The 26,505-nt window shown below is 42.0% G+C and overlaps 1 protein-coding gene across 1 annotated transcript; it reads right to left on the bottom strand.

The window, feature by feature from the left end:
- Positions 1–315: 315 nt before the first annotated feature.
- ECD (ecdysoneless cell cycle regulator) lies at positions 316–25,914 on the bottom strand. The gene is made up of 13 exons (XM_083364781.1): positions 25,698–25,914; positions 23,854–23,971; positions 23,542–23,629; positions 23,136–23,314; positions 17,087–17,279; positions 16,062–16,190; positions 14,751–14,876; positions 12,539–12,624; positions 9,634–9,740; positions 5,022–5,202; positions 3,329–3,396; positions 2,429–2,646; positions 316–1,461 (listed from the first exon to the last, which is right to left on the bottom strand). The coding sequence occupies exons 1-13, from the start codon at positions 25,894–25,896 to the stop codon at positions 1,237–1,239; spliced, it is 1,917 nt and encodes a 638-aa protein (XP_083220907.1). The 5' UTR covers positions 25,897–25,914; the 3' UTR covers positions 316–1,236.
- Between the last annotated feature and the right edge of the window lie 591 nt (positions 25,915–26,505).

Here is a 26,505-nt window from a genome sequence, read left to right as displayed (position 1 = left end):
GTGCTAGACAATCGCAATTCAGAATATATGTAAATGTATGTAAAATCTTAAGAGGACAAGCATTTTACATTTAACTGAGCCATCTGCAAAAAGCCGTTTGGATTCTTTTTTTGTATACTTTTTTCCCCCATTGTTGATGTTGAATATATGCCTTTGTTTCATTTTCTCTGTCTCTTCTGTTTTGTATTTTACTTTTTATGTTAACAGTATTTTAAAAAAAGCTGTTTTGGATTTTGTCTGAATTTTGTCATCTGAAGAGTTTGCAAAATCCTTTGGCAAAGTGTAATATTTGAAAAGAAATTACTTGCACAATAATTGGATTCATGGCAGGATTGATTTATTATTTATTTATTCAATTTATATACTGCCCTTCTCCCGTAGGACTCAGGGCGGTTCACAGCATCTAGTTTGGAAACTTTAGTAGAGTGGGCCTGAACTTTATGCAAGCTGTAGCCTAAATGTTGCCATGTAAATTCATTTTCAGCTTTGAAGCTGAGAAGCAAAAATGCTTATTAAAGAGCACACCTTTTTGCAGTACTGTCACTCACCTGTATTTAAACACTGAAAGAAAAATCTTTCAGTTTTACTGCCTCATTGTTTATAGGTATGCCGCCTCATACCTATCAAATTAGTATTAATCAAATTAGTGCCAGCCACTAAGACCTACAAGGGATTCTTCTTCCTGGTGATGCTATTCGGAATATTCTCTTCCTGCTAATTTGGAGACATCTGTAATATATTTAATGCCTTTCCTTTCTGAATGCTGAGCATTGTGTTTCAGCCATTTAAAACATGCATTTGCTTCTCTGTATATTAAATTGTTTATCCTTATACTTGTTTTGCTATATCGCTTCATTTTAATATATATCTCAAAATATGTATCTCACGTTATATATTCAACATATTCCGATCGCTGAAAAGTTGTTTAATGTTTATTAAAAATTGTAGATAGTGTCTTTAAAAAAAAATAAAAATCAAGATATTTGCAAGAAAATCCCAAGTATTTTAATGAATCTAAAAGGGGATTATAAAAAATATTTGCAAGAGTCCATTTTCTCGGCGCTTTACAATTATTGTTTCAGAAAAACAGATTCCACAAGATGGTTAAGTAGTTGGTAAGGATACTCCCAAGTGATTCAAATCTGCCTGCAAAAGCATCTTCTGAGAACTTAATTAAAAAGGTTTTAGCAATGTAGCTTTTAAGTGAGGAAACCAATTTCTTGCATCAATGAAAGGCTAATGAGGTCTGTGGTCTGTATTATCTGGCAAACATACTCCCATGCTCTGCAGAATGTTAGAAGCAGGTCCTGGTAAGCCAACTTGAGCATTATAGGATTCCAACAAGTTCGTTACAAGGTTCACGTCAATGTCCACAGGTGTTATATCAGGATCTTCTTTACTCTGACTGCCTTCCAAATCTGTGTTAGGGTCTTCATGTGGAAATACTTTCCCAGATCTCACCTATGTTAAATAACGACATAGAAAATATAAGATATATTTCTGTTAGCACCGGACTCGGATGTCGTTTAGGTCAGGGCTTTTCAACCTTTTCACCCATTGTACCACTTTTAGGATATGGCAAGATCTGAGTACCACCAGTCGCCTAGCAAGGTGTCAAAAACTTGATGACCAAAAAAAAAAAGAAAAAGAAAAAGAAAGAAAAAAGTGATGAAATACAGGTAGTCCTCGACTTACAACAGTTCACTTAGCGACTGTTCGAAGTTACAATGGCACTGAAAAAAGTGCCCCCCAAGCCACAGCTGAGTAAGACACCTGCCTGCTCTCCCAGTGGCGCTCTTCCTCCTGTCTGAGGTTTTCATTGTTGTGAGCATTTCTGTTGAGGATTGGCAGTGGGGGTGGGGTGGGGGTTGGTTTCTATTTCCCCCCCCCCCCATCTGCTGGGTGGTTGCAGCAGGTTTTGGTCACTTCACGTGACCCTGGGACGCTGTGACCGTCATAAATTTGAATCAGTTGCCAAGCATCTGAATGTAAATCACAAGACCCTGGAGATGCTGCAACATTCCAGCTGATTGGCGCTTCTTCTGGGCTCAGCAGAAGTGACAGGATCAGCGCTGAGGTCCAGTGGAACCTGGTGCTGATCCTGGCACTTCCACTGAGCCCTGACAGCCCTGCAACTCCAGCGATCTCTCGCTCAGGCTTGTGCAGTGCTGCCACCAGTTCAGCTCGTTCCCCAACCCCGCTACCACTTTTCTAGGATGGTCGCGTACCGCCTGCTAGGTGCCAATGTACCACAGGTGGTACCCGTACCACTGGTTGAAAAGCCCTGGTTTAGGTTGGAAAAAAAACCTTATGAAATGCTATCTAATTTCATATTGTAGCTGACTTACAGGAAAAAAAACAACAACAAAACCCTGGCAGCCATGCCTTCGTCTTAAGTCACCGGAAAGGTGGTCTAAGTTAAACGTACCTCTTTCTTCTGATTGGTAAAGCTTTTGCCAATAGTGGTGGATGATAATTCACGATCCATTTCATTCATGTATGATTGGAGATTTGGGGTTGTTTCATTCCAAGATGCTGTATCTCCTAGAGAATCAGCTTTTAAATCAGGCTCTTCATCACTGTCTAAAAATTCAAAATCTTCTTCTTCTTCTAAGTCATCAGAGTCCAGCTCCTCTGAATCTGGCCCTAGAAGCAATGCAGAAATGGCATCAGAATAAGACCAGAAACAACTGATATTGTTGTGATTCAGGGTCAGCCTGTGGGTTCGGCAGTTGGGTCGGACGATTCAGAGGAGGAGGAGGGGGGGTGTTGGAGAGGTTGCTGAGGGGGTTGGAGAGCTTGCTGTTGAGAGCCCTCAGCCAGGCCCCTCCCACCTGGTCACAACGCAGACCCAGCTGTGTGAGCCTGACAGGGTGGATGAAGATGACCCACAGCTGGCCCTGTTCAAGGACGCCCGACACAGGAGGCAGTCAATCAGGAGTAAAGAAAGGAAGGCAATGGGGCACCTCGGAAGGAGGCAGAGAGAAGACACACCCTGAACTGTTTAAAAGGGGAATGTGTGGGAGGGCTGGTTTGCTGAAGGCAACCGTTTGAATAGCTCCTGTTTCATGGTTCGTGTCTTGTTTTGCTCTGTTTTACGTTAATAAATTTGGCAGGCTTAGTTCCAGCCTCTTGCCATTTGTAAAGGGGTTGTCCCTGCCTTTTCTATAGGGCCGGTAGTAGGCTGGTACACAACAGATACTTGGGGAGAGGGAAAATGAGGTATCCAAAACTAGTGCCCTATATGTGACTCCAGGACAGAGACGAGAGGGAAACTTAATCTCAGATCATTTCATTCTAATCCCCTTGCCTGATCCAGGCAACTCACCCAGGATTTTATCCAAAGCCTCTGTGAATGAGTCAACATCAAAACTGACAGGGCCCTCAGCAGAAGACCTGGAAGTTAAGGTTTCATAATTATATTTTATGTTGTCGTTGGTATTTGAGGTAATATATATATAATGCAGAAGATTATGGAAATGATTTCTTAGAATCGGCAGCAATTTCTATCGACAGAATGACTTCTTCACCTCATCACTTCTCCTTTCTAGAACAGGCAGGGTAGTAAAAATTCTCTGGGATTTGGTGAAAATTCCCTCTCTTTTCTTTTGAATGTCTAGGTAGCCCAAAGATGCTTTTTCACCAGGCAACTGGACTTGTGTTTTTCTTTGAGCATGTTTTGCTTCTTATCCAAGAAGCTTCTTGGATGAGCGGCGAAACGTCTTCAAAGAAAAACAAGAAAGTCCAGTTGCCTGGTGAAAAAGCATCTTTGGGATAACTATGACCTGGATGACTGAAAATCTCCAAAGACAATATCTAGGTAGGTTCCTAAAAAAATAATCAGCATGGAACTGCAGCATGGGTTTTCCTATATAAGTGATAAGGATTTTTACAAATAAATATTGACCACGTAAATATTATGTCTAAATACCGTATTTCCCCGAAAAGTAAGTCCTATCCCACAAATAAGCTCTAGCTTAATTTTTTGGGGTGGGCCTAACATAAGCCCTACTCCAAAAATAAGCCCTAGTTTTGGGGCAAGGCGCACGCCTAAAAATCAAGCTAGGAATGGGCTGTGTGTTTGGGGGCGGAGCTTACCATTGCAGCCAGGACACCCATAGATTGGCACTTGCCTTGCCTCACCGGCCCACTTCTTCTGCGGCCAAAGGAGCAGCTTCATTTTACAGCTGACAAGGGAGCTCTGGCCTGCATTTCACAGTTAGAAGCCTTGCTAGAAGGCCTCTGCAGCCGAGAACCGAGCTATGGATTCCATCTGTAGCTCAGTTCTCGGCTGCAGAAGCCTTTCTACAAGGCCTCTGATGGCGAAATGCGGGCCCCATTCTTGGCTGCAGAATGAAGCTGCTCCTTTGGCCGCAGAAAAAGTGGGCCGGCTGGGTGGGGCTGTCGATGTTTCTGCCACGAGGTGAGGAGAAAAGACACCCCTCCCCCCCCAAAAAAAATAAGACAGTGCCTCTTTTGGAGGCATAAAAATAAAAATAAGACCGGGTCTTATTTTCGGGGAAACAGTATAAGTCACAATTTTTTTTAAAAAAAAAGGGTTAATCATTGGTATCCATTGTGGCAATAGGATTGAGCAAACTTGCATTTAAAACAGATAAATTATTTGCTATATAATTAAGCTAAACATGCAGTAATCTCTGCTATTATACAGTTTGCCTGAATCAGATGTATAGATCGCCTCTATCCAATTCTTTTATTCTGGCTATTTTTCTACACGTTATATAGAATTGAGTTTTTACCCGCTATTTTCTGGCAGAAATGAAGTTCAGTTTCAGGACACTAAACAAAAGCTGCATTTGCAATTTAAATACTTATTTATTTTGTAATACTTAAAAAGTTATCTACCAAGTAATAATTGTTTTGGACAGACATAAATTTGATATAAATGCCTAAGAGTTCTTTTCGCAAATTTGGCTTAGATTATTTGAAAATGATTCACCAATACAGAAATTATTACATTATAATGGAAGCATGCTCCAGTCAGTTATGTAACTACCTACCATGGTGTTTCTGCTCCTTTGTATGTTGAGACTTTGGATATAAAAGCCTTCATGCTTTCAGCAACCTCAGACAAGTCATAGTTCTGCTTTTCCTCTGAGACAGGAGCAGATTTATTTGTGCCAGATGTCTCCTTAAGAATCTGATCGAGAGCATCTGGAGAAATCTCCAGCCAACTGTCATCTAAAAGAGTAGCATATAGCGTGAGGACAATTTTTATTTATTTATTAAACAAATTTATACAGCTGCACACTGTGACTCTGGGTGGCTTATAAATAATAATACTGCTGACTGTAAAAAGGAAAACATATGTTGAAAGTTGCAAGCAGCTGCATATTTATTAGGAAAAGATGAAATGTCGAAAAAAGCTTTTAGTTTTTTTGCAGAAAATATGACGGCAGCTGACTAGGTTTGAATGAAGCCATGTTGCTATATGCCAAATTCAGAATCATCAGAATAATTCACAGAGTTTGCATATCTATCTTGTACTCAATAGTTCCCCTACTGCTAGGTCCTCATAGGCACTAAAATTGAGTTGGGATATTAACACTACGACAGACATGTCAAACACAAGGCCCGGGGGCCAGATCCGGCCCGCGAAGTGGTTTCACGTGGCCCACGAAGCCATCCTGGAAACAGTGAGGAAACGGCCCCCACTGCCTTGGCCCTGGCCCAGAGACCCTCCTTCTGCCAAAGACCCTCAGATCTGTCCCACTCCTGCCCAGGCCCCCATAGGCACCCTTGATGCAACGATGTAGAGCTGGCCATGCCTATCCAGTAGGCCATACGCACTCTGGCCATGCCCACCCAGGCCATACCCACCCGGCCCCGAGGACAACCGCAATGCTGATGCGGCCCTCAATGAAATTGAGTTTGACACCCCTGCACTACGAGGTAAGACAGAAATGGTGTTAGATGCCTAACCCAACAGTCTGATGCAGTGTTATCTCAGGTTAAAGCAGGGGTCTTCAAACTTGGCCCTTTTATGACTTGTGGACTTCAACTCCCAGAGTTCCACGGCCAGGCACGCTGGCTGAGGAACTCTGGGAGTTGGAAGTCCCCAAGTCATAAAAGGGCCAGGTTTGAAGACCCCTGGTCCAGATGATAAGACTGACAAACAATAATGACAGACTAATAAACAACAACAATAATAATAATATAATATTGTAAGTTTTATGTTCGACCCATAGGGTTTAAAGAGACCTTGGAGGTCTTCTAATCCAACCCCCTGCCCGTGGCAGGAGACCTTATACCATCCTGGACAAATGGATGTTAAAACTTTTCTTAAAAGCCTCCAGCAATAGAGTACCTACAACTTTGGGAGACAAGCTGTACCATTGATTAATTATCCTCACTGTCCGAAATTTTTTTCTTAGTTCCAAATCTTGGATCTCTAGCAAGCTTCCAACCAATGCTTCTTGCCATGCCCTCTTTGGAGAATAAGTCAACCTCCTCTTCTCTGTGATTAAACCTCAAAGTATTGGAAGACAGCTATCAAGTCATCCCTAATCCTTCTCTTTCTTAAGCCAAATATACCCTAGTTCCCTTCATTGTATGGTTTAGCCTCCAGACCTCTTTATCATCTTTGTTGCTATTCTCTGCACTCTATTCAGCATTTTTTTCTTCTTCTATTTTGGTTACCAAAACTGGACACAATATTCTAAGCGTGGATTCACTAGTGCAATATAAAGTGGTACTATCACTTTTTGTGATGATACAGCCTAGGACTGCTTTGGCTTAGGCCAGGGGTAGGCAACCTTGGCTCTTTTATGACTCATGGACTTCGACTCCCAGAATTCCTGAACCAGCTATGTGAAACATATGTGAAAGTTGCAAGCAGCTGCATATTTATTAGGAAAAGATGAAATGTCGAAAAAAGCTTTTAGTTTTTTTGCAGAAAATATGACGGCAGCTGACTAGGTTTGAATGAAGCCATGTTGCTATATGCCAAATTCAGAATCATCAGAATAATTCACAGAGTTTGCATATCTATCTTGTACTCAATAGTTCCCCTACTGCTAGGTCCTCATAGGCACTAAAATTGAGTTGGGATATTAACACTACGACAGACATGTCAAACACAAGGCCCGGGGGCCAGATCCGGCCCGCGAAGTGGTTTCACGTGGCCCACGAAGCCATCCTGGAAACAGTGAGGAAACGGCCCCCACTGCCTTGGCCCTGGCCCAGAGACCCTCCTTCTGCCAAAGACCCTCAGATCTGTCCCACTCCTGCCCAGGCCCCCATAGGCACCCTTGATGCAACGATGTAGAGCTGGCCATGCCCATCCAGTAGGCCATACGCACTCTGGCCATGCCCACCCAGGCCATACCCACCCGGCCCCGAGGACAACCGCAATGCTGATGCGGCCCTCAATGAAATTGAGTTTGACACCCCTGCACTACGAGGTAAGACAGAAATGGTGTTAGATGCCTAACCCAACAGTCTGATGCAGTGTTATCTCAGGTTAAAGCAGGGGTCTTCAAACTTGGCCCTTTTATGACTTGTGGACTTCAACTCCCAGAGTTCCACGGCCAGGCACGCTGGCTGAGGAACTCTGGGAGTTGGAAGTCCCCAAGTCATAAAAGGGCCAGGTTTGAAGACCCCTGGTCCAGATGATAAGACTGACAAACAATAATGACAGACTAATAAACAATAATAATAATAATATAATATTGTAAGTTTTATGTTCGACCCATAGGGTTTAAAGGGACCTTGGAGGTCTTCTAATCCAACCCCCTGCCCGTGGCAGGAGACCTTATACCATCCTGGACAAATGGATGTTAAAACTTTTCTTAAAAGCCTCCAGCAATAGAGTACCTACAACTTTGGGAGACAAGCTGTACCATTGATTAATTATCCTCACTGTCCGAAATTTTTTTCTTAGTTCCAAATCTTGGATCTCTAGCAAGCTTCCAACCAATGCTTCTTGCCATGCCCTCTTTGGAGAATAAGTCAACCTCCTCTTCTCTGTGATTAAACCTCAAAGTATTGGAAGACAGCTATCAAGTCATCCCTAATCCTTCTCTTTCTTAAGCCAAATATACCCTAGTTCCCTTCATTGTATGGTTTAGCCTCCAGACCTCTTTATCATCTTTGTTGCTATTCTCTGCACTCTATTCAGCATTTTTTTCTTCTTCTATTTTGGTTACCAAAACTGGACACAATATTCTAAGCGTGGATTCACTAGTGCAATATAAAGTGGTACTATCACTTTTTGTGATGATACAGCCTAGGACTGCTTTGGCTTAGGCCAGGGGTAGGCAACCTTGGCTCTTTTATGACTCATGGACTTCGACTCCCAGAATTCCTGAACCAGCTATGTGAAACATATGTGAAAGTTGCAAGCAGCTGCATATTTATTAGGAAAAGATGAAATGTCGAAAAAAGCTTTTAGTTTTTTTGCAGAAAATATGACGGAGCTGACTAGGTTTGAATGAAGCCATGTTGCTATATGCCAAATTCAGAATCATCAGAATAATTCACAGTTTGCATATCTATCTTGTACTCAATAGTTCCCCTACTGCTAGGTCCTCATAGGCACTAAAAATGAGTTGGGATATTAACACTACTAGGTAAGACAGAAATGGTGTTAGATGCCTAATCCAACAGTCTGATGCAATGTTATCTCAGGTTAAAGCAGGGGTCTTCAAACTTGGCCCTTTTATGACTTGTGGACTTCAACTCCCAGAGTTCCACGGCCAGGCACGCTGGCTCAGGAATTCTGGGAGTTGAAGTCCATGAGTCATAAAAGAGCCAAGGTTGCCTACCCCTGGCTTAGGCTGTATCAACAGGAAAAATCAAATTTACAGGTATAGAATAGGCAGTCGCAATAACAATAGCATTTAGACTTATATATCGCTTCATAGTGCCTTACTTACAGCCCTCTCTAAGCGGTTTACAGAGTCAGCATATTTGCCGCTGACAATCTGGCTCCTCATTTTACCGACCTCAGAAGGATGGAAGGCAGAGTCAACCTTGAGCTGGTGAGAATCGAACTGCCGAATAGCTGGCAGCCAACAGTGAGCAGAAGTAGCCTGCAATACTACATTCTAGCCACTGTGTCACCACCTGACTCAACAGTAGTAACTGTGAAAGGGATCTAGGTGTCCCAGGAGATCACCACTTAATTGTGAGCCAGTAGTGTGCTACAGCTGTAATCAGATACTTAAAAACACCACTTATCCCATACATTTTATTAAATTTTGGCAGTAGCGCTTCAAACCCTATTCTATGGCATTCTAAGAAGAACAGTATTTAATACCCTGAAGGCAGCAGTTCCCAAACTTTCCGGCTCTGGGGACTGGCAATGGTGAACCTGGGTGTGTGTTTGTGTGTGAGGGGATGGTTTCGCGTGCGTGAATGGAGCTTCGTGCGCTCGCTCACCTGCTGCTTGTGCGGCCCGATTCCCAACAGGTTGCGGACCGGTACCGGGCTGCGGACTAGGGGGTTGGGGATCTCTGCCTTAAAAGTATTTGATGAAATGTCATTTCCATTCCTGTCGGATGGCCAAAAAAGCAAGAAAAACAAAAAAACCCCACCCCACAATCAATAAAATCATTATTTATAGGTTTCTGTAACTCTGATCATTATTTTTAAAACTCTCCCACTACTTACCATCCTCTGGAGGTAGATCGCCTGAGCTCTTTTTCCAATCCTCCAAATTAAAGGAATTTTTTTTTAAGATTGTCATGATTTCTTCCCCTGGGCTCACAGCAACTGAACTATTAAAGGAAATACAACACCAAAATACATTATTAAACATATTGAAGTGGCTATGCTTAGAATTACTTTTCCACAACTCATCCAATCATAATCTCACTAGTAGAAAGAACTGCTTTTCATACCCTACAAAGTAGTCCTCACTTAATGATTGTTCAAAGTTACGACGGACTTAAAAAAAGCTACTTATGACCTGTCCTCAAAGTTAAGATTGCTGCCACTCCCTCCCTGGGTCACATGATTGCATTCCAGGCAACTGGCTCACATTTATAAGCATTTATATTTTCCAGTAGAAAATGGCCGATGGATTTGCTGGATTTGCATACACTTGGTTGGTTGAATAACTATCTGATCTGCTTAACAACTGCAGTGACTTGCATTATGGTTATCGTAACAATGGTTGTAAAATTGAGTTCAGTCATGTGGTACCTTGATGGAGCAGTGGGCTAATGCCTCCTTAAGTAATACCAGCTGCCTGCAATTAGTGCAGGTTCGCATCCCACCAGGCTCAAGGTTGACTCAGCCTTCCATCCTTCCGAGGCAGGTAAAATGAGGACCCAGACTGTTGGGGGCAATAAGCTGACTTTGTAATAATGCCACTTGGGGGGGGAAAGCCCTAATAAGCAGGCATATACATAGAATGAAGGCTATTGCTAAGCACATTGGCTTGTGCTTAAATTGTAAGCCACCCTGAGTCTTCGGAGAAGGGCGGGATATAAATGGGATTAAAATAAAAAAAATAAAAAAATAAACATAATGACAGCAATGACTTATGACCAAAATCCTGGGCTCCATTTTGGGCAAGGACTACCTATAAATAAGCTTTTCATAAAGCAAATGGTTAAATATTTGGTTGTTATTCCATATTATTTGGAAAGTGTGGTTTGTCTGCCTCTCACTGAACATCATTTTCAAGCCCAGCTATAAATAATTTGCTGTAAAATTTCTTATAATTTGGGTTATAACATTATAATTAGTTATTGAAAACAAGAATGAAAATAGTTTAGGATTTCCCCCCCCCCTTTTAATGACTGTGTAATCCGTTCCTTTGGGGGGGGGGAGGCAATTGGAGCTGAGCATTTATTGGCCCGATGCCCTTCCTGATGTCTATGTGAAATTCGCAAGTAATTACTCACTGCGCTCAGAGCATCAAACTCTCAGCCTCCTGATTGTGAGGCAAGAGCGCCACCTCTAGGCCACCACAAGGCTCAAGAATCATTTAGGAATAATTGATAGAATTCACTAGACCAGGGGTAAGCAACCTCGGCTTTTTAAATCAACATGGAGGGAAGTAAGCCGTGGGGTACCTCAAGATTCTGTTTTAAAACGGTATTGTTCAATATCTTCATAAACGATCTAGATGAGGGAATAGAAAGGAAACTCCTCAAATGTAGAGATGAAACTAAGCTGGCAGGAATAGTCAATACCCCAGAAGACTGGCTTAAGATGCAGAAGGATCTTGACAGACCTGAACACTGGACCCTATCTAATAAAATGAAATTCAACGGAGAGAAAAGTAAGGTTCTACATGTAGGAAAGAAAAACCAAATGTACAGGTACATATTGGGTGAAGCCTGGCTTAGTAGCAATAACTGTGAGAGGGATCTTGGGAGTCCTAGTGATCGGTCACTTAACTATGAGCCAGCAGTTGTGTGGCAGCAACCAAAAAAAAGCCAATACAATCCTAGGCTGCATTAACAGAGGGATAGAATCACAATCACGTGAAGTATTATAGTGCCACTTTATAAAGCGTTAGTAAGACCATACTTGGAAGGCTGCATCCTGTTTTGGTCACCACAATATAAAAAAAGATGTTGAGGCTCTGGAAAGAGTGCAGGGAATATCCTGGGGACTAAAGATATGAAGAATGGTTGCAGGAATTGGGGTGTTTAATCTAGGGAAAAGAAGGACTGAGGATGACATGATAGCAGTATTCCAATACAAAGAAATGGAGGCCAGCTGTTCTGTACCAGCCTGCTACCGGCCCTGCAGAAAAGGCAGGGACAACCCCTTTTACAAGAAGGCAAGAGGCTGGAATTACGCCTGCCAAATTTATTGCTACAAAAACAAACGGAACAAGACAAACCAAGAAACAGGAGCTTTAAGAAACAGGAACTATCCAAGCGGTTGCCTTCAGCAAACCAGCCCTCTCCACACATTCCCCTTATATAGAGTTCAGGGCGTGGCTTCTCTCTGCCTCCTTCCAAGGAGCCCCATTGCCTTCCTCTGTTTACTCCTAATTGACTGCCTCCTGCGTCGGGCGTCCTTGAACAGGGCCAGCTGTGGGTCATCTTCATCCACGCTGTCAGGCTCACACAGCTGGGTCTCCGTGGTGACTAAGTGGGAGGGGCCTGGCTGAGGGCTCTCATCAGCAAGATCTTCAACCCCCTCAGCAAGGTCTTCAACACCCCCCTCCTCCTCCTCTGAGTCGTCCGACCCAACTGCCGAACCCACAGGCTGACCCTGAATCACAACACCAGCCTATTTTCCAAAGCATCTAAAGATAGGCCAAGAAGCGATGGATGGAAACTAAACAAAGAAGAGAAGCAACCTAGAACTAAGGAGAATTTTTTTTTTTAACAGTGAGAAAAATTAACCAGTGGAACGGCTTGCCTTCAGAAGTTGTGGATACTCAATCACTGGAGGCTTTTAAGAAGAGACTGGACAGCCATTTGAGTGAAATGGTATAGGGCAGGGGTAGGCAACCTCAGCTCTTTTATGACTCATGGGCTTCAACTCCCAGAATTCCTGAGTCAGCTGTGTTGACCAAGGAAATTAAACATAACCAACTTTATCTCACCTTTCTGAGTTGGCTACAGTCTGTAGAAAATAGTTTTCTGCCATTTGCAATTGGTGAAGATACTGAGCAGAGCCTTCCATTTCACCCTTTAAAAAGAAAACAATAGTCAACGGAGGCCTCTTTAGTCAGAGACCCACAAGGAAATATACAAAACGATTTTTAAAATCTGTTAACCTACACTTAGAATATATTATACCAAGACAGTGAAGACACTTTCTGCAAAACCACAAAAGTTGTTGTTTTGGTGCTAAAACAACAGGAAGCCAAATGTTGTTGTTTTTGTTTGCAGCTAAATCAGACCTATAAAAGAGAACATTTGTAGCTCAGGGTTGAACTGTTGGATTCCTGGTGCTCTCCGAGTGTGGTGGTTTGTAGACCTTTCATTACCAAACTAGGTAGCGTTATCAGTGCTAACGATATTGCATTGTTTGGTAATGAAACGTCTGCAACAAGAAAAGTACCATGCTCAAAGAGCACCAAGGATCCAATAAATCAGATCTCCGTAGCACGAGAGAATGTCAACGCTTGTCCGCGACATATTAAACAGGCCGAGAGAGAAGAATGTGAACGAAACCTAAAGGAACGTTAGCCTTCCACCCTGATAGAATTTGGATAGCCACAAATATTGGGTTATGAAAGTTATGACTGGTTATCCTGTCACTGTCATAGAGCCTGCCCATCACTCCTCATTCCTGGCATTCTTCTAATAGAAAAGTGAACATCCAGCATTACGTAATGTCTGTAACCAATCCACAAAAGCAGCAGAAAAAGCCATCGGAACTGTAACATCCTTCGCAGCCATCCAATTCATTCCACACCATCAAAGTACATTTCTTTTTTTCTTTTTGCCTGGAAATCTGCCTTGTTGTTAGCTGCCAATAAGCACTGTCAAATCAAATCACTCAGTAGTTTTGCACAACCCTAGTAATTACTGCTCCGTTGTGTCCAGTTTAGAACCCAATTGTTGTTTTTTAAAGAAGATATTAGAGGCTAATACATATCACAGTGATATAATCCTGTCAAAGATGTCAGGACCCACCCCAATCCACATCTTAGGAAATAAGAACTCCTGGATCCAAGTTTGTCTAAAAGGAAATGTTTACTAGGATGAGATTGGTTGTGGCAATACAAGATGGGATCTGACATTGAGTTACATTTCAATACTATATAAAGCATTCCCGTTTCAACCCCCCCCCCGCCCCTTGAGTCCATTTGGTCAGGCTCACATCAGTTACTTAGGTGTCAGGCCCTTTCGTGGGAAAGGGAAAACTTCTTGCGTTTTATTGTTATTGTCTTCTTCCTTTCAGTTTCAAATGGAGATAAGAACCAGATCACTCTCTCCCCCTCTGTTCCCCCCAGATCAAAAGCTTTCCTGGTCTTTGAAAACAGCCTACGGCAATCTGAATAAACATCCTCTCCCCCCCCCCCTTGGAGAGATGGCAGAATCCCTAGGATAGGCCCAGTATTCTAACCACACATTTATGAAATGTGATATAAATGGATTCTGACATAAGACATTATTGAATGTAGTTATCAACATTCATGATAAAACAAGGGCTGAACTGTGTAATTAGGAAGTGAACAAAAACATTCCAAAATACCATTCAATCAAAAATTTCAGTAGTTGGAACTTCTCCAACCTTGTTTGTGACTGTATAAGGAACTGTATACTGTATAAGGAACTGCATGTATGTTTACACTCAACAGAAAGCAAACAGACATTTAGCAGTCGAAAAAGGGCTTAATTCCATGAAATTGGATGGTCTTGTTAGATCACCTTTAAAGCCCAGAAATAATCCCAACAACTGGGACCATTGCAAGCTATCCTGTTTTAGGCTGCATTCTGAACATCAGAGATGGTATTATTTTTACGAATATGCAATGAATAAATATTTATTTGATTTACATCCCACTATCATGTTAACAGCCCAGGGTGGCGAGGACATCACTCCTTTTAAAATATAAATTTAGGCTATGGCTTAAAGCAGGGGAGTCAAACTGCTGGCCCACCGGGCCAGACGCATCATCCAGAAGCCGCGCCCACCCCATTGCCAGCAATGGCAAAACCGTCCCGATACGTTGCGTGACATCACATGATGTCGCGAGTTTGACATGTCTGGCTTAAAGTGTGGCAACATTATCTTGACAACAGACCATTTCATTGAAGAGCTAAGGCAGGTTTGCTTTCTTCTAATTTATATACATATCTCACCTTAAAATAATTGTTCTTCTGGAGAGCCCTAAGAAAGCTATCCCATAATGAAGCGTTCAGTATTTGTTTCTTGGAATCAGGAGAAGCTGAATTATACTTTGAGCATAAAATTTCAAAGCCATGAGCCTGCAAACGATATGGAAAAAAACCCCCAGCTGTATAATATTCACATCTTAATGTAAGAATAGTTGCAATACATTTTCAAAGTAAAGACATTTGCTTTGTATTGTACTTCAACACCTTCTTTGCTTAGCAATTATACCAAATATGCAGTAGTAGTTTGCTGTGGCCATTTTCTATGATGGGTTTTTCTTTTTATTCCTAATCTGATCTACAGCCCTAAAATTGTGCCAGTGGTCTCTCATCCAACTATTAACTAGGTCCAACCTGGCTTATTTGTCAAGATTAAATAAACTCAGCTAGGTGCTGCCACCTGCCAGAGAAGAATCTTTAGACAAAATACTTTAAAAGAACATTTGGAATAAAAACACACAGGGAAAACCAGAGTCAAAATCCAATTGACTGCAAGGGGAGGTGCCCTGCTATATCTATAGGAATATTTATAATTCTTATTGCATTCTTTTAATGAAGAATTAAAACAGAATATTAGAGGGTGATGTACATGTTTCTGTCAAGTTAAAGAGGCTGAATAATGGGATAAATTGAGCATTGTCTTAGTAAGATTTTAACATTAGCTAACATATGTTAGCTAATGTTTGGTAACATAAACATTAGCAAAATATTTATATTCAACTTCAAGACATTATCCTAGAAATTACTTAAAATAACTTACCTACTTTAAATACTTCTCTAGAGCCTGTATTAATACCCTCCCTTAGGCAGATTCTCAAGGCGTTGCAAGCGTGCAAAGCTCTTCCCTTTTCCAAAGCAGGGGAAGTGAAATTAATAAAACACTTGGTTTGATGTTGTAAGTTTTATCTTGATAATCTGGCTACCAGAAGAAATCCCATTAAATCCTATTTGACAAGAGAGCCAAAGAGGACATAGGCAATTAGAGAATACTGCCGTGAGCATCTTGATCTTATCTGAGTTCTATTATATGTATTCTCTTCGATGAATTTACTTTGTGTATGGATTCTGGTCTTTGGTAGCCTGCGTGTTTGTTTGTGTGCCTCTACAGTGTATCTGTATATATGTATGTGTGTGTGTGTGTGTGTGTCTGTCTGTCTGTCTGTCTGTCTCTCTCTCTCTCTCTCTCTCTCTGTGTGTGTGTGTGTGTGTGTGTGTGTGTGTGTATCCTGAAATTAATATTTTGTTGTAAAAATATCAAGGGTCAAGGTAGATGCTTACCAATTTCATGCCTAATTCATAAGCTTTGTATTCAGGATGTGAACGAGGAGGTAATGAGTAGCCGCTCCGTTTATCTGGTACAAATGTCTGTTGAATCAATTGTGCATATAGACACTTTGTAAAAGTAACCTGAAAAATATCAGAATATTTTATTAAAGATTCATGTCATGGTTCAGACAGATGAAACTCTTCAAAAGAACTTTGAGGCATTGTTTAGCCTAAGGGTCTTTTATTCGAGTAGCATATCAGCACGTACATAATCGAAGCCAAAAACTGAATTCCCCTCCACCGGGGACATAGTATCAAAGCACAATTCCCTCCTTCAATTTGCAGTCATAAATCACGTTCCCCAATTAGCTTGAAGCAAGGCTTCCTCTCCGGCTCTCCAGCCCAACAATTCTTTATCAGCTCTGGCTCAATAATCTTGATTCTCATGCTATGTTTAGTGTAGTTATATCCAGCTGGACTCTCATTCAAATTCCCCCTCCCAGCATTATCTAACTCTAAAAGCAAAAGGGAAAAATTGCCTACATTTCTATCTGTTGTCAATGCAAAAGCATCCAATGTTAGCAATGTTGACAGTTCGTTTTTCTGAAAACCTTTTTGAATCTGCTTTGGCCTATTACAGTTAGCCCTTGTTTAGCAACCACAGTCGGGGTCAACACGAAGTGAAGCAGTGGCTAAGTGAAACACCATGATTTTATTTCAGCTCTCCTTTGCTTTACAGACTGGCAATGGTTTGTGAATGAGGGCATTGGTCACAAAGGTCAGGACTGTGCGAAGGGTTGCTGTCCAAGGCACTTGTCAAGTGAGGGCTACTCGTAATATTATTTGAAGAATTATACAAGAGAGAGCAAGCAAGAGATTATAGAATTATACAAGAGATTGGAGATTAGGCAAGTTAGGTTGTTAAGACTTGTACTTAAAAAGGGCAGAATTAAAACCCCAAATAAATCATTCGTAAACCACATACAACGGGGCGAATTAATTGCGCAGACTAACTCGGAAGCTTAATCTGCACTTACTGATGCCATCACACGTGTTTCAGGGGGGAAGGTTTTGAAAATGCGGCATCCTTTTAAGTCAATGGGATCTCGAAGGTAAAAAGCTTGGACTGCTGCTGACACTAATGCAGGACGTTGCTTCAGAACTACCGCAATGCCTGCTGGAAGATAACAGTGAGCTCGATGGAGACAGGTCTGGATCTTCTCAGGATACCTAAGGCACAAAATTGCAACAAGGTGCAAAAAATAAAAAAAATAAGAGACACAATCCTGATAGAGGAAACTGTTGATATAGGTTGCTTGCTTACACTCTTTTAGAACATAAAAATAAAAATCTGTGGACGTCCCATATAATTTAACATCTCACACACACACATGTATATATGTGGAGGAGCTTAACTTAAGCTACTTTGCTGGTTGTCTTCTAAATTTGCTCAAACCGGCGGAAAAACCAGTTTTCTTATTTGTATCACAAGTGGCTCAACAATTCAGATGCAGGCTACTGCCTAACACAGACCCTTGTCTGGGTTCTACTTTCCTTTGTTTACAGAGAAACACAACACTTCCCACCGCTGAACTCTATTACAATGAATGCGCTGCTTTCATATTTTATTTAATCTTTCAAATTTTCAACTGGTCTTTTTTTTAAAAAAAACAACACCAAAAATCAAGTATAAGTGAGAGCCTGTGTATCAATAGTTATACTACCTATATCTCCCAAATAACATCATTATGCAGTAGCAGCCTACAGTAAGTGGTCAAAAGAACTGTTTCCTGGTTTTATTATGGAAATTATACTACAATACATCTACTATAAGGGACGCGGTGGCTCAGTGGGTTGGGACGCTGAGCTTGTTGATCAGAAGATCGGCAGTTTGGCGGGTCGAATCCCGAGTGCCGCATAACAGAGTGAGCGCCTGTTACTCGTCCCAGCTTCTGCCAACCTAGCAGTTCGAAAGCACGTAAAAATGCAAGTAGAAAAATAGGGACCACTGTGGTGGGAAGGTAACAGTGTTCCGTGTGCCTTTGGCATCTAGTCATGCCGGCCACATGACCACGGAGACGTCCTCGGACAAACGCTGGCTCTTCGGCTTTGAAACGGAGATGAGCACCGGCCCCTAGAGTCGGAAACGACTAGCACGCATGTGCGGGGGAACCTTTACCTTTACATCTACTATGAACTGACATTGAGGAAGGTGATAGAACATAGAATAAGAGTTGGAAGGAACTTTAGAGGTAATCTAATCCAACACCTTGCTTGAGCAGGAGAGTCTATACCAGACATGTCAAACACAAGGCCCGCGGGCCACAAACGGCCCGCCACATGATTGAATCCTGCCCGCACAACTCTCCCAGAAATTACAAAGGTCCGGCCCCCACCACCTTGGCGCCGGCCCGGCTGAGCACTTGCTCAGTAGGAGGCAAGTGCACTGGGCTGGTGGAACCCAGCACTATTTGCATCTTATTAGTCTCCTGCGGCTCCAAAAAAAAAGTGGAGGAGGAGGAGGTAGGAGGAAGTGAGGTGGGACGCGGGGGGGGGGGAGGACGAACAACACCCAGCCGGTGAGGGGGAGAGATGCCCAGGCCAGCCCCAACCTCCGCAAGTGAAAGCAAGGGAGATTGCAATTGGCTCCTGCAATCTCCCTGCGGCCCGGCTTTCTCTTGCAGAAGGCAGGCTGAAGTGGAGCAAGGAATGGGAATCGGCCGATCTCGCGCTCCTAGGATCTCCTCTGCTCGGGTTCAGCTTCACTTGCTACAAGAGAAAGCAGGCTGAAACAAAGCAAGGGAGATTCCCTCGCTCCGTTTCAGCCTGCTTTGTCTTGTAGCAAGAGAAACTGAAACCGAGAAGAGGAGATCGCTGAAGCGCGAGATCGGGCGATTCGCATTCCTTGCTCCGTTCCAGTCTGCCTTCTGCAAGAGAAAGCCGGGCCGCAGGGCTGCCTCCGTAGGTACTGCTCTAACGCGGAGAGGGAAGGACAGAGAGGGAGGGAAGGAAGGAAGAAGGAAGGAAGGAAAGAAGGAAGGGACAATGGGAGAGGGAGGGAGGGAGAGAAAAATAGAGAGAGAGAGAAGGAGAAAGAAAGAGGGAGGGAAACAGAGGAAGAGGGAGAAATAGAGGGAAAGAGAAAAATAGAGAGGGAGAGAAAGAGGGAGAGAGAAGGAGAAAGGGAGGGAAATAGAGGGAGAGAGAAAGAGGGAGAGAAAGAAAGGGAGAGAGACAAGGAGAAAGAAAGAGGGAGGGAAACAGAGGAAGAGGGAGAAATAGAGGGAAAGAGAAAAATAGAGAGGGAGAGAAAGAGGGAGAGAGAGAAGCAGAAAGAAAGGGAGGGAAATAGAGGGAGAGAGGGAAAGAGGGAGAGGGAAAGAGGGAGAGAAAGAAAGGGAGAGAGAGAAGGAGAAAGAAAGAGGGAGGGAAATAGAGGAAGAGGGAGAAATAGAGGGAAAGAGAAAAATAGAGAGGGAGAGAAAGAGGGAGAGAGAGAAGGAGAAAGGGAGGGAAATAGAGGGAGAGAGAAAGAGGGAGAGAAAGAAAGGGAGAGAGACAAGGAGAAAGAAAGGGAGGGAAACAGAGGAAGAGGGAGAAATAGAGGGAAAGAGAAAAATAGAGAGGGAGAGAAAGAGGGAGAGAGAGAAGCAGAAAGAAAGGGAGGGAAATAGAGGGAGAGAGGGAAAGAGGGAGAGGGAAAGAGGGAGAGAAAGAAAGGGAGAGAGAGAAGGAGAAAGAAAGAGGGAGGGAAATAGAGGAAGAGGGAGAAATAGAGGGAAAGAGAAAAATAGAGAGGGAGAGAAAGAGAGAGAGAAGCAGAAAGAAAGGGAGCGAAATAGAGGGAGAGAGAGAAAGAGGGAGAGAAAGAAAGGGAGAGAGAGACAAGGAGAAAGAGGGAGGGAAATAGAGGAAGAGGGAGAAATAGAGGGAAAGAGAAAAATAGAGAGGGAGAAGGAGAAAAAGGGAGGGAAACAGGGAGAGAGAGAAAGAGGGAGAAATAGAGGGAAAGAGAAAAATAGGGAAAGAAGGAAAGGGAGAGAGAGAAAGAAGGAGAGGAAAAAGAAAGACGGAGGGGGAGAGAGGGAGAGAAAGAGAAGGAGAGAGAGAAATTAAATTAGTAACATGATTGTTAGGTGAATCTGGTTTCCCCACTAACTTTGCTTCTCAGAAGGTTGCAAAAGGCGATCACATGACCCTGGAACAATATGACCATCATAAATATGAATCGATTGCCAAGCATCCGAATGTAAATCACATGACCCTGGGGATGCTGCAATGGTCATAAGTGTGAAAAATGGTCATAAGTCACTTTTTCAGTGTCGTAACTTTGAACGGTCACTAAGTGAATCATTGTAAGTCGAGGACTACCTGTACTTTATCTTTTTTTTTCTTTTTTAGGGGGGGTTAAGTTTTTGACACGTTGCTGGGTGACATTGCCTTGTCCTAAAAGTGGTACAATGGATGAAAAGGTTGAAAAGCCCTGTTTTAGTATACTGGTACTATTTGGTTCAGAATATTTTTTTTCTTGTTTTCCTGCTCTAAAAACTGGGTGCGTCTTATGGTCAGGTGCGTCTTATGGTCCGAAAAATACGGTAGCTCGCACGCAAAACAAGCACGGCAGAGGAGCCCTTGTGTGAAAGAAGCCTGGCAGAGGAGCCGGAGCGGCTCCACTGCTGGGGGCGCGTCTTGGCTGGGGCCTTCCAGGATCCAAGCCGGGCGCCTCTGCTCGCCACTCCGGCTCCTCTGCCGGGCTTGTTTCGCATGCGAGCTACTTTGCCGGGCGCTGCTGAGGGCGAGCAGAGGCGCCCAGCCCAGATCCTGCAAGGCCCGGCCAAGAGGCGCCCCCAGCAGTGGAGCCACTCCAGCTCCTCTGCCGGGCTTCTTTCACGCATGGGCTCCTGTGCCGGGTACTTGAAGTGCAAGGATCACATCCAGGCAAGAATGTTCAGCTCACAGAAAATGAGATTCTGGGCATATGCCTGAAGTCACGAGAGATCTTCCTGAGCCAGCCCATTTTGTTGGAACTAGAAGCCCCACTCAAGATTTGTGGTAAACAGCGGTACTGTATAACATAAAATTATGGAAGACCTTCACTGATTGCTTCAACTGCCTACCTATCACTGCCGAGGGCAGAATCCTTTAGTTCCAGGCTGTGTTACGGGTAATTTTGCAGCTGCTGGGTTTCTGCTGCACAGGGTAAAGCTGTAAAATGGAAACTGAAGTGGGATCCCCTGCTGCCGGTGTGGTTTTGAAAAGCTGGCATGGGTACAGAAGTGTGATTATGTGTTGAATTGCTGTTCAAGTGTGTGTACTTCAGGGGCACTCCTAGCCTGGGGAAAGTAAGTCTCTGGTCCTTTTTAGGAAGGTTTCCTGAATTTGAAGCCCTCTACCACACCAAAAACGACATAGAAATACAGGTAGTTCTCATTTACCGACCACAATTGGGACCAGCCACTTGGTTGTTAAGCAATGCAGTCACTCAGTGAAACTGCAACTGACTTAGGTTCTTACTTCAGCTGCCATTTGCCACACAAACCTGAAAAAGTTCTAAATGCAAGGATTGGCTGCAAAGTTACTTTGTCACCACTGTTGTAACTGTACTGTTGCTAAACGAGGACTACCTATCTTACGGCTATGCAATGCTCATCGGGGTGCCTGCAAATGAGCCAATATCCGGCCCCACCCCACTAGGCTTTTTCGGGGGACTCGAGGCCGAAGGGGGAAGTTGGCCCTCTGGGAACCAGGTTGAGTGGCACTCTGCCTGCTTCAAGTGCACCTACCTACAAGGGTAACCCTGGTGTGATTGCTTGATTTGCTGGTAGAGTAGAGCTGAGCGCTAAAAACTGTTTTTGCCACCCTGCCTGCCCCTCAGGGGCACTGCTGCCAACTTTCTTTCATTGAGTAAGCTGCGCTGAGTGAGCAGCATTGAGCTGGCCACGCCCACCCGGCCACGCCCACCTGGCCACGCCCACCTGGCCACGCCCTCCCGGCCCCCCGAGGGCAACCGTAATGCTGATGTGGCCCTCAATGAAATTGAGTTTGACACCCCTGGTCTATACCAATTCAGACAAAAAGTTGTCCAGTCTCTTCTTAAAAGCCTCCAGTGATGGGACATCCACAACTTCTGAAGGCAAGCCATTCAACTGGTTGTGAACTTTCTCCTTAGTTCATGATTGCTTCTCTCAGTGATTAGTTTCCATCCATTGTTTCTTGTCTTGCCTTTGGGTGCTTTGGAAAATAGGCTGATCTCCTCTTTTTTGTGTCAGCCCCTCGAATACTGGAAGATTGCTCTCGTGTCACCCTTGTCCTTCTTTTGACTAGACTTCCCAATTCCTGTAACTGTTTTTCATGTTTTAGCCTCTAGCCCCCTAATAATCTTTGTTGCTCTTCTCTGTACTCTTTCCAGAGTCTCAACGTCTTTATCATATCGTGGTGACCCAAACTGGATGCAATAGTCCAAGCAGGGCCATACTAAGGCTTTGTAAAACAGTACTAATGCTTCATGTGATCTTGATTCTATTCCTCTATTAATGCAGCCTATGATTGCATTGGCTTTTTTGGCTGCCGCTGCATACTGTTGGCTCATATTTAAGTAATTGTCCACTTGTACTCCAAGACACCTCTCAGAGTTACTGGCATTGAGTCAGGTTTGACCTAATCTGTACCTGTAGAGTTGGTTTTCTTGCTTAAGTGTAGAACTTTTACCTACACTGAATTTCATTTTGATAGATAAGAGCCCAGTATTCAAGTCTGTCAAGATCCTTTTGGATTTTGAGCCTACAGTATCTTCTGGGCTGTTAGCTATCCCTGCCAGAGATATAAACTACATTTTATTCATAGGAGGCCAATATAACAATACTTTGAGGGAAGAACTAGATAATCTGCAACATTTTATTTATTTTTATTTCAGTAAAATGTTGCCGGATGTTACTTCCCAACATGTGAACAAAAATGTTGCAGGATGTTACTTCCCAATATTGTGAACAAAAATAACTACTATAAATAAACGTGTATGAACCAGCATGTCAGGTATATACAGGTATATATATATCTGAACATGTATATTCAGATTCAGTCACTTACCCATTGATGCGTTTATAAACTGCTGCTTTAATAGATTTTGAAGCCACAAAATCCTCAGAATGGGCAGAAAACAATTTCAGGACCTGGGAAATTGTAGGGTTTACACCAGGTAGTAATTTCTTCCCTTCAGGAGTCTTTGGTAATGGAATTATGCATAATTCTCCACTATGAAAGAATATCTGACAATATATATATATATATATTAATTTCTTAAATCTGGAAGTTTTTTTTACAGTCTCTCAGAAATTATCAAGTCTATCAATGAAAGGATGAAGTCCTCCAAAATCTTACAGAAAAACATAATGAAGAAATTCAACATAAATTACAGTATATATTCCTAAAAATTAGCTTTTTAGGTATTTGACATTCTTAAATTTGCCACTATTGCAATTCTTAAATCTCTTACCCGATGCATGCTATTTTCAGGACTCAACCACTTTGGAAGGTAATCAGCTGCTTCTATCAGAAGGAATTCACCATCGTTATCATCCACTCTGTTCAAAATAAAGAGTATTCTCTCATAATGTGGAATTAGTGTGTCCTAATTTAATTCAATGCATATGGATACCATGCAATAATGTAGTCTTTATTGACAGAAAAATTCCTCCCCTCCCTCCAAACTTTATTTCAGTAAAGCGTGTGCAAAGTTAAATGCATTAAATTATGTTTACAAGGAACAGCTAAAATCATCATCTATTTAATCAGCAAATAAAAATACCTAGCTAATAATTCTGGAAATTCCTTTGTAATTTCCTTTATAAGGTAAACAATAAACCATTCATCTTCAATGTTATCTCCAAACTTTGTGAGACCAGCAATGTGAGCAGGCAGATTTCCTAGAAGAACAGAAGTTATTAGATGATTCCCAGAAAACATTTGGCAGTCAATCCTAGTATTCAGTATCTTATTTACCAATTTATGTGGTCACCCATCTATCAGCAGTGACTCAGGACAGATCATAAAAGATTAAAAGCATTGACGCTTAACTCCAAAACCTAAAACAGCGTATTTCCACAGTGGTTTGATCTCCAAGCTTGTTTCAATTTAGTTTATTCTGAATGTTTCGTTACCAGACTAAATAACATCACCAGCAGGATTTTCTTGCCTATTTTCCTTAGCTTATAAATGTTTTGTGATTATCATCCTGCTGCTGCTGTTACCTAGTCAGGTAACGAAATGTTCACAAACTAAACTTGGAGAGTAATCCACTGCCTTAAAAAACAAGCTGTAAGTTTTTTCTATTATTTCTAAACAGCACATGCCTGGGCCTAAAACATTCAATCCATCTATACTAAAACAAACCAAAGCAACAGAAAGAACTTTATTTAAATCAGTTGACCAATAAATGTACAAGCAATAAAACAACACAAAACGATCCCCCTGACAATAAGAACTATTAGCAACCATTTGTGAGACAAACTCATACGCAATAGAGCAAAATTTTGCTACTTTTAGAGAAATAACTTTCTCTTTGTTATTTAACAAATACTGTAAATAGATTCCCAGAGCAAGCCTGACAGCTTTTAAGTACAGCTAGTCCTTGGCTTACAACCATTTGTTTAATGACCTTTCAATATTAGAGTAGCACTGAAGAGTGACTTACGACTGTTTTTCGCATTTATGACCACTGCAGCATCCCCATGACCATGGGAGCAAAATCCCCCAAAAGAGAGTGGATTATCTTACTGTAATCACGTCAAAATAACTGTTATTGGAATAACTGCAAATTTTTCACATATACACAGCGGCTTCATTCTTTCTTTTTCTTACTACTCTTTCATTGTCTGCTTTAAGCATTTAAATCTTTTGGGGTAACAATTTGTTAGGACTTATTTTACATAATTAACCATCAATTTTTAAAAAAAAAACATTCTGTATTCGGTACTAGAGATTGGCAGGAAGATAAAACAAGATAATGCAAGGAAACAGCAGGGATAAGAGAAAGAGAAAGGAACAGTACAATGTTCTCATAATTAGGATAAACAGCTGAACAGGGATGGGCAATCTTTTTGGCCTGACTGCCCTTCAAAGTGTTTAGGAGCATATGTCATTGAAGTCACTGGAGAAAGATTACATTTTTCCTGTTTTTCCCAATTTTTTTATGTTGCCAAAAATGACTGCTTTGTTGTGGGAAACTGTACTGCTGAATGTTGGCAATTTCATCACCAAATTTTGGCATGTGATTTGGGGTTGTGGGTACAGAAAATGGGGGTTGGTAAACTGTTTGCTGTCCATGGTTTAATCAAATTTTGTTAATTTTACCTTTTTAAGCAACAGATAAATATATAAGAATATAAAAACATAAGGCTGTTTTTTTTAAAAAAATGTTTTGTATGAATCAAATCTTACACAGTTTCAAGTCATCTCAAATTGAAACATAAACAATAATAACCATGTTTCTTGAGAAAATAAGCTGTGAACAACACTGCCACTACAACAGTGGGAATACTATTCCCCCCCTTTTCCAAAACATACACCAGAAAGTGCTTAAGGAGACAGAGAATGTTGCAGTAGGATTGCTAGTGTGTATAAAGACACAATTAGATATAAATCCAGTTTTACCTTTTGCAGGTTTGTACTTTAGATTAAATGACTCATTTTGCCAGATGTAGGAAACCAGGATAGGGGCAAAATATGCTAGTATTTTTTCAATATATTGCTGTAGGATATCTTGATGATGTTCTGGGTCTTCTGATTCATGTATCAGGAATAACTGGTAATGGACTGCATCATCTACAGTCTCAAAACCTAACTCCTCCATTCTGCACCTCGCAGGCCCCTTTTAAAAGAGAAAATTTTTTAAAGCCATTTCTACAAACAGTGCTTCAATATTAAAATGCCAGTAAGTGAATGAGCTGTTTGCTACCAACTGATTTGTCAATCTTAGAATGAATCATTCTTTAAATTTTTTTAATTTATTTTAATTTTAATTTATTGTACAGAGGCCTTTAATTTTAATTTTATCTTAACTTCTGTATTTATTGTATGTTATTGTTGTTAGCCGCCCCGAGTCCTTCGGGAGATAGGGCGGCATATAAGTCCCAATAATAAATAAATAAATAATAAAAAAGAACCCCTTTTATCATTTTTATAAATCCTTAGTAAGACCACACCTGGAATACTGCATCCAATTTTGGTCACAACATTAGAAAAAAGATGTTGAGAGTTTGGAAAAGGTGCAGACAAGAGCAACTAAGATGATTAAAAGAGCCTTGGTGGAGCAGTGGGCTAATGCCTCCTTAAGTAACACCAGCTGCCTGCAACTAGTGCAGGTTCGCATCCCACCAGGCTCAAGGTTGACTCAGCCTTCCATCCTTCCCAGGTAGGTAAAATGAGGACCCAGATTGTTGGGGGCAATTAAGCTGACTTT

Source organism: Vipera ursinii (genome assembly GCF_947247035.1).
Source record: "Vipera ursinii genome assembly, chromosome: 5".
Lineage (NCBI taxonomy): Eukaryota > Metazoa > Chordata > Lepidosauria > Squamata > Viperidae > Vipera > Vipera ursinii.
This window is presented reverse-complemented; position numbering and strand designations above follow the sequence as displayed.

What these genes read in the sequence shown, in the direction of transcription:
- ECD (XM_083364781.1), bottom strand. Translation starts at nt 25,896, where the DNA reads ATGGAGGAGTTAGGTTTTGAGACTGTAGATGATGCAGTCCATTACCAG. An exon ending in AAAGTACAAACCTGCAAAAG is followed by an intron (nt 23,972 to 25,697) that starts GTAAAACTGGAT and finishes CTGTTCTTCTAG; the next exon opens with GAAATCTGCCTGCTCACATT. An exon ending in ACTGTAGCCAACTCAGAAAG is followed by an intron (nt 9,741 to 12,538) that starts GTGAGATAAAGT and finishes TTCCTTTAATAG; the next exon opens with TTCAGTTGCTGTGAGCCCAG.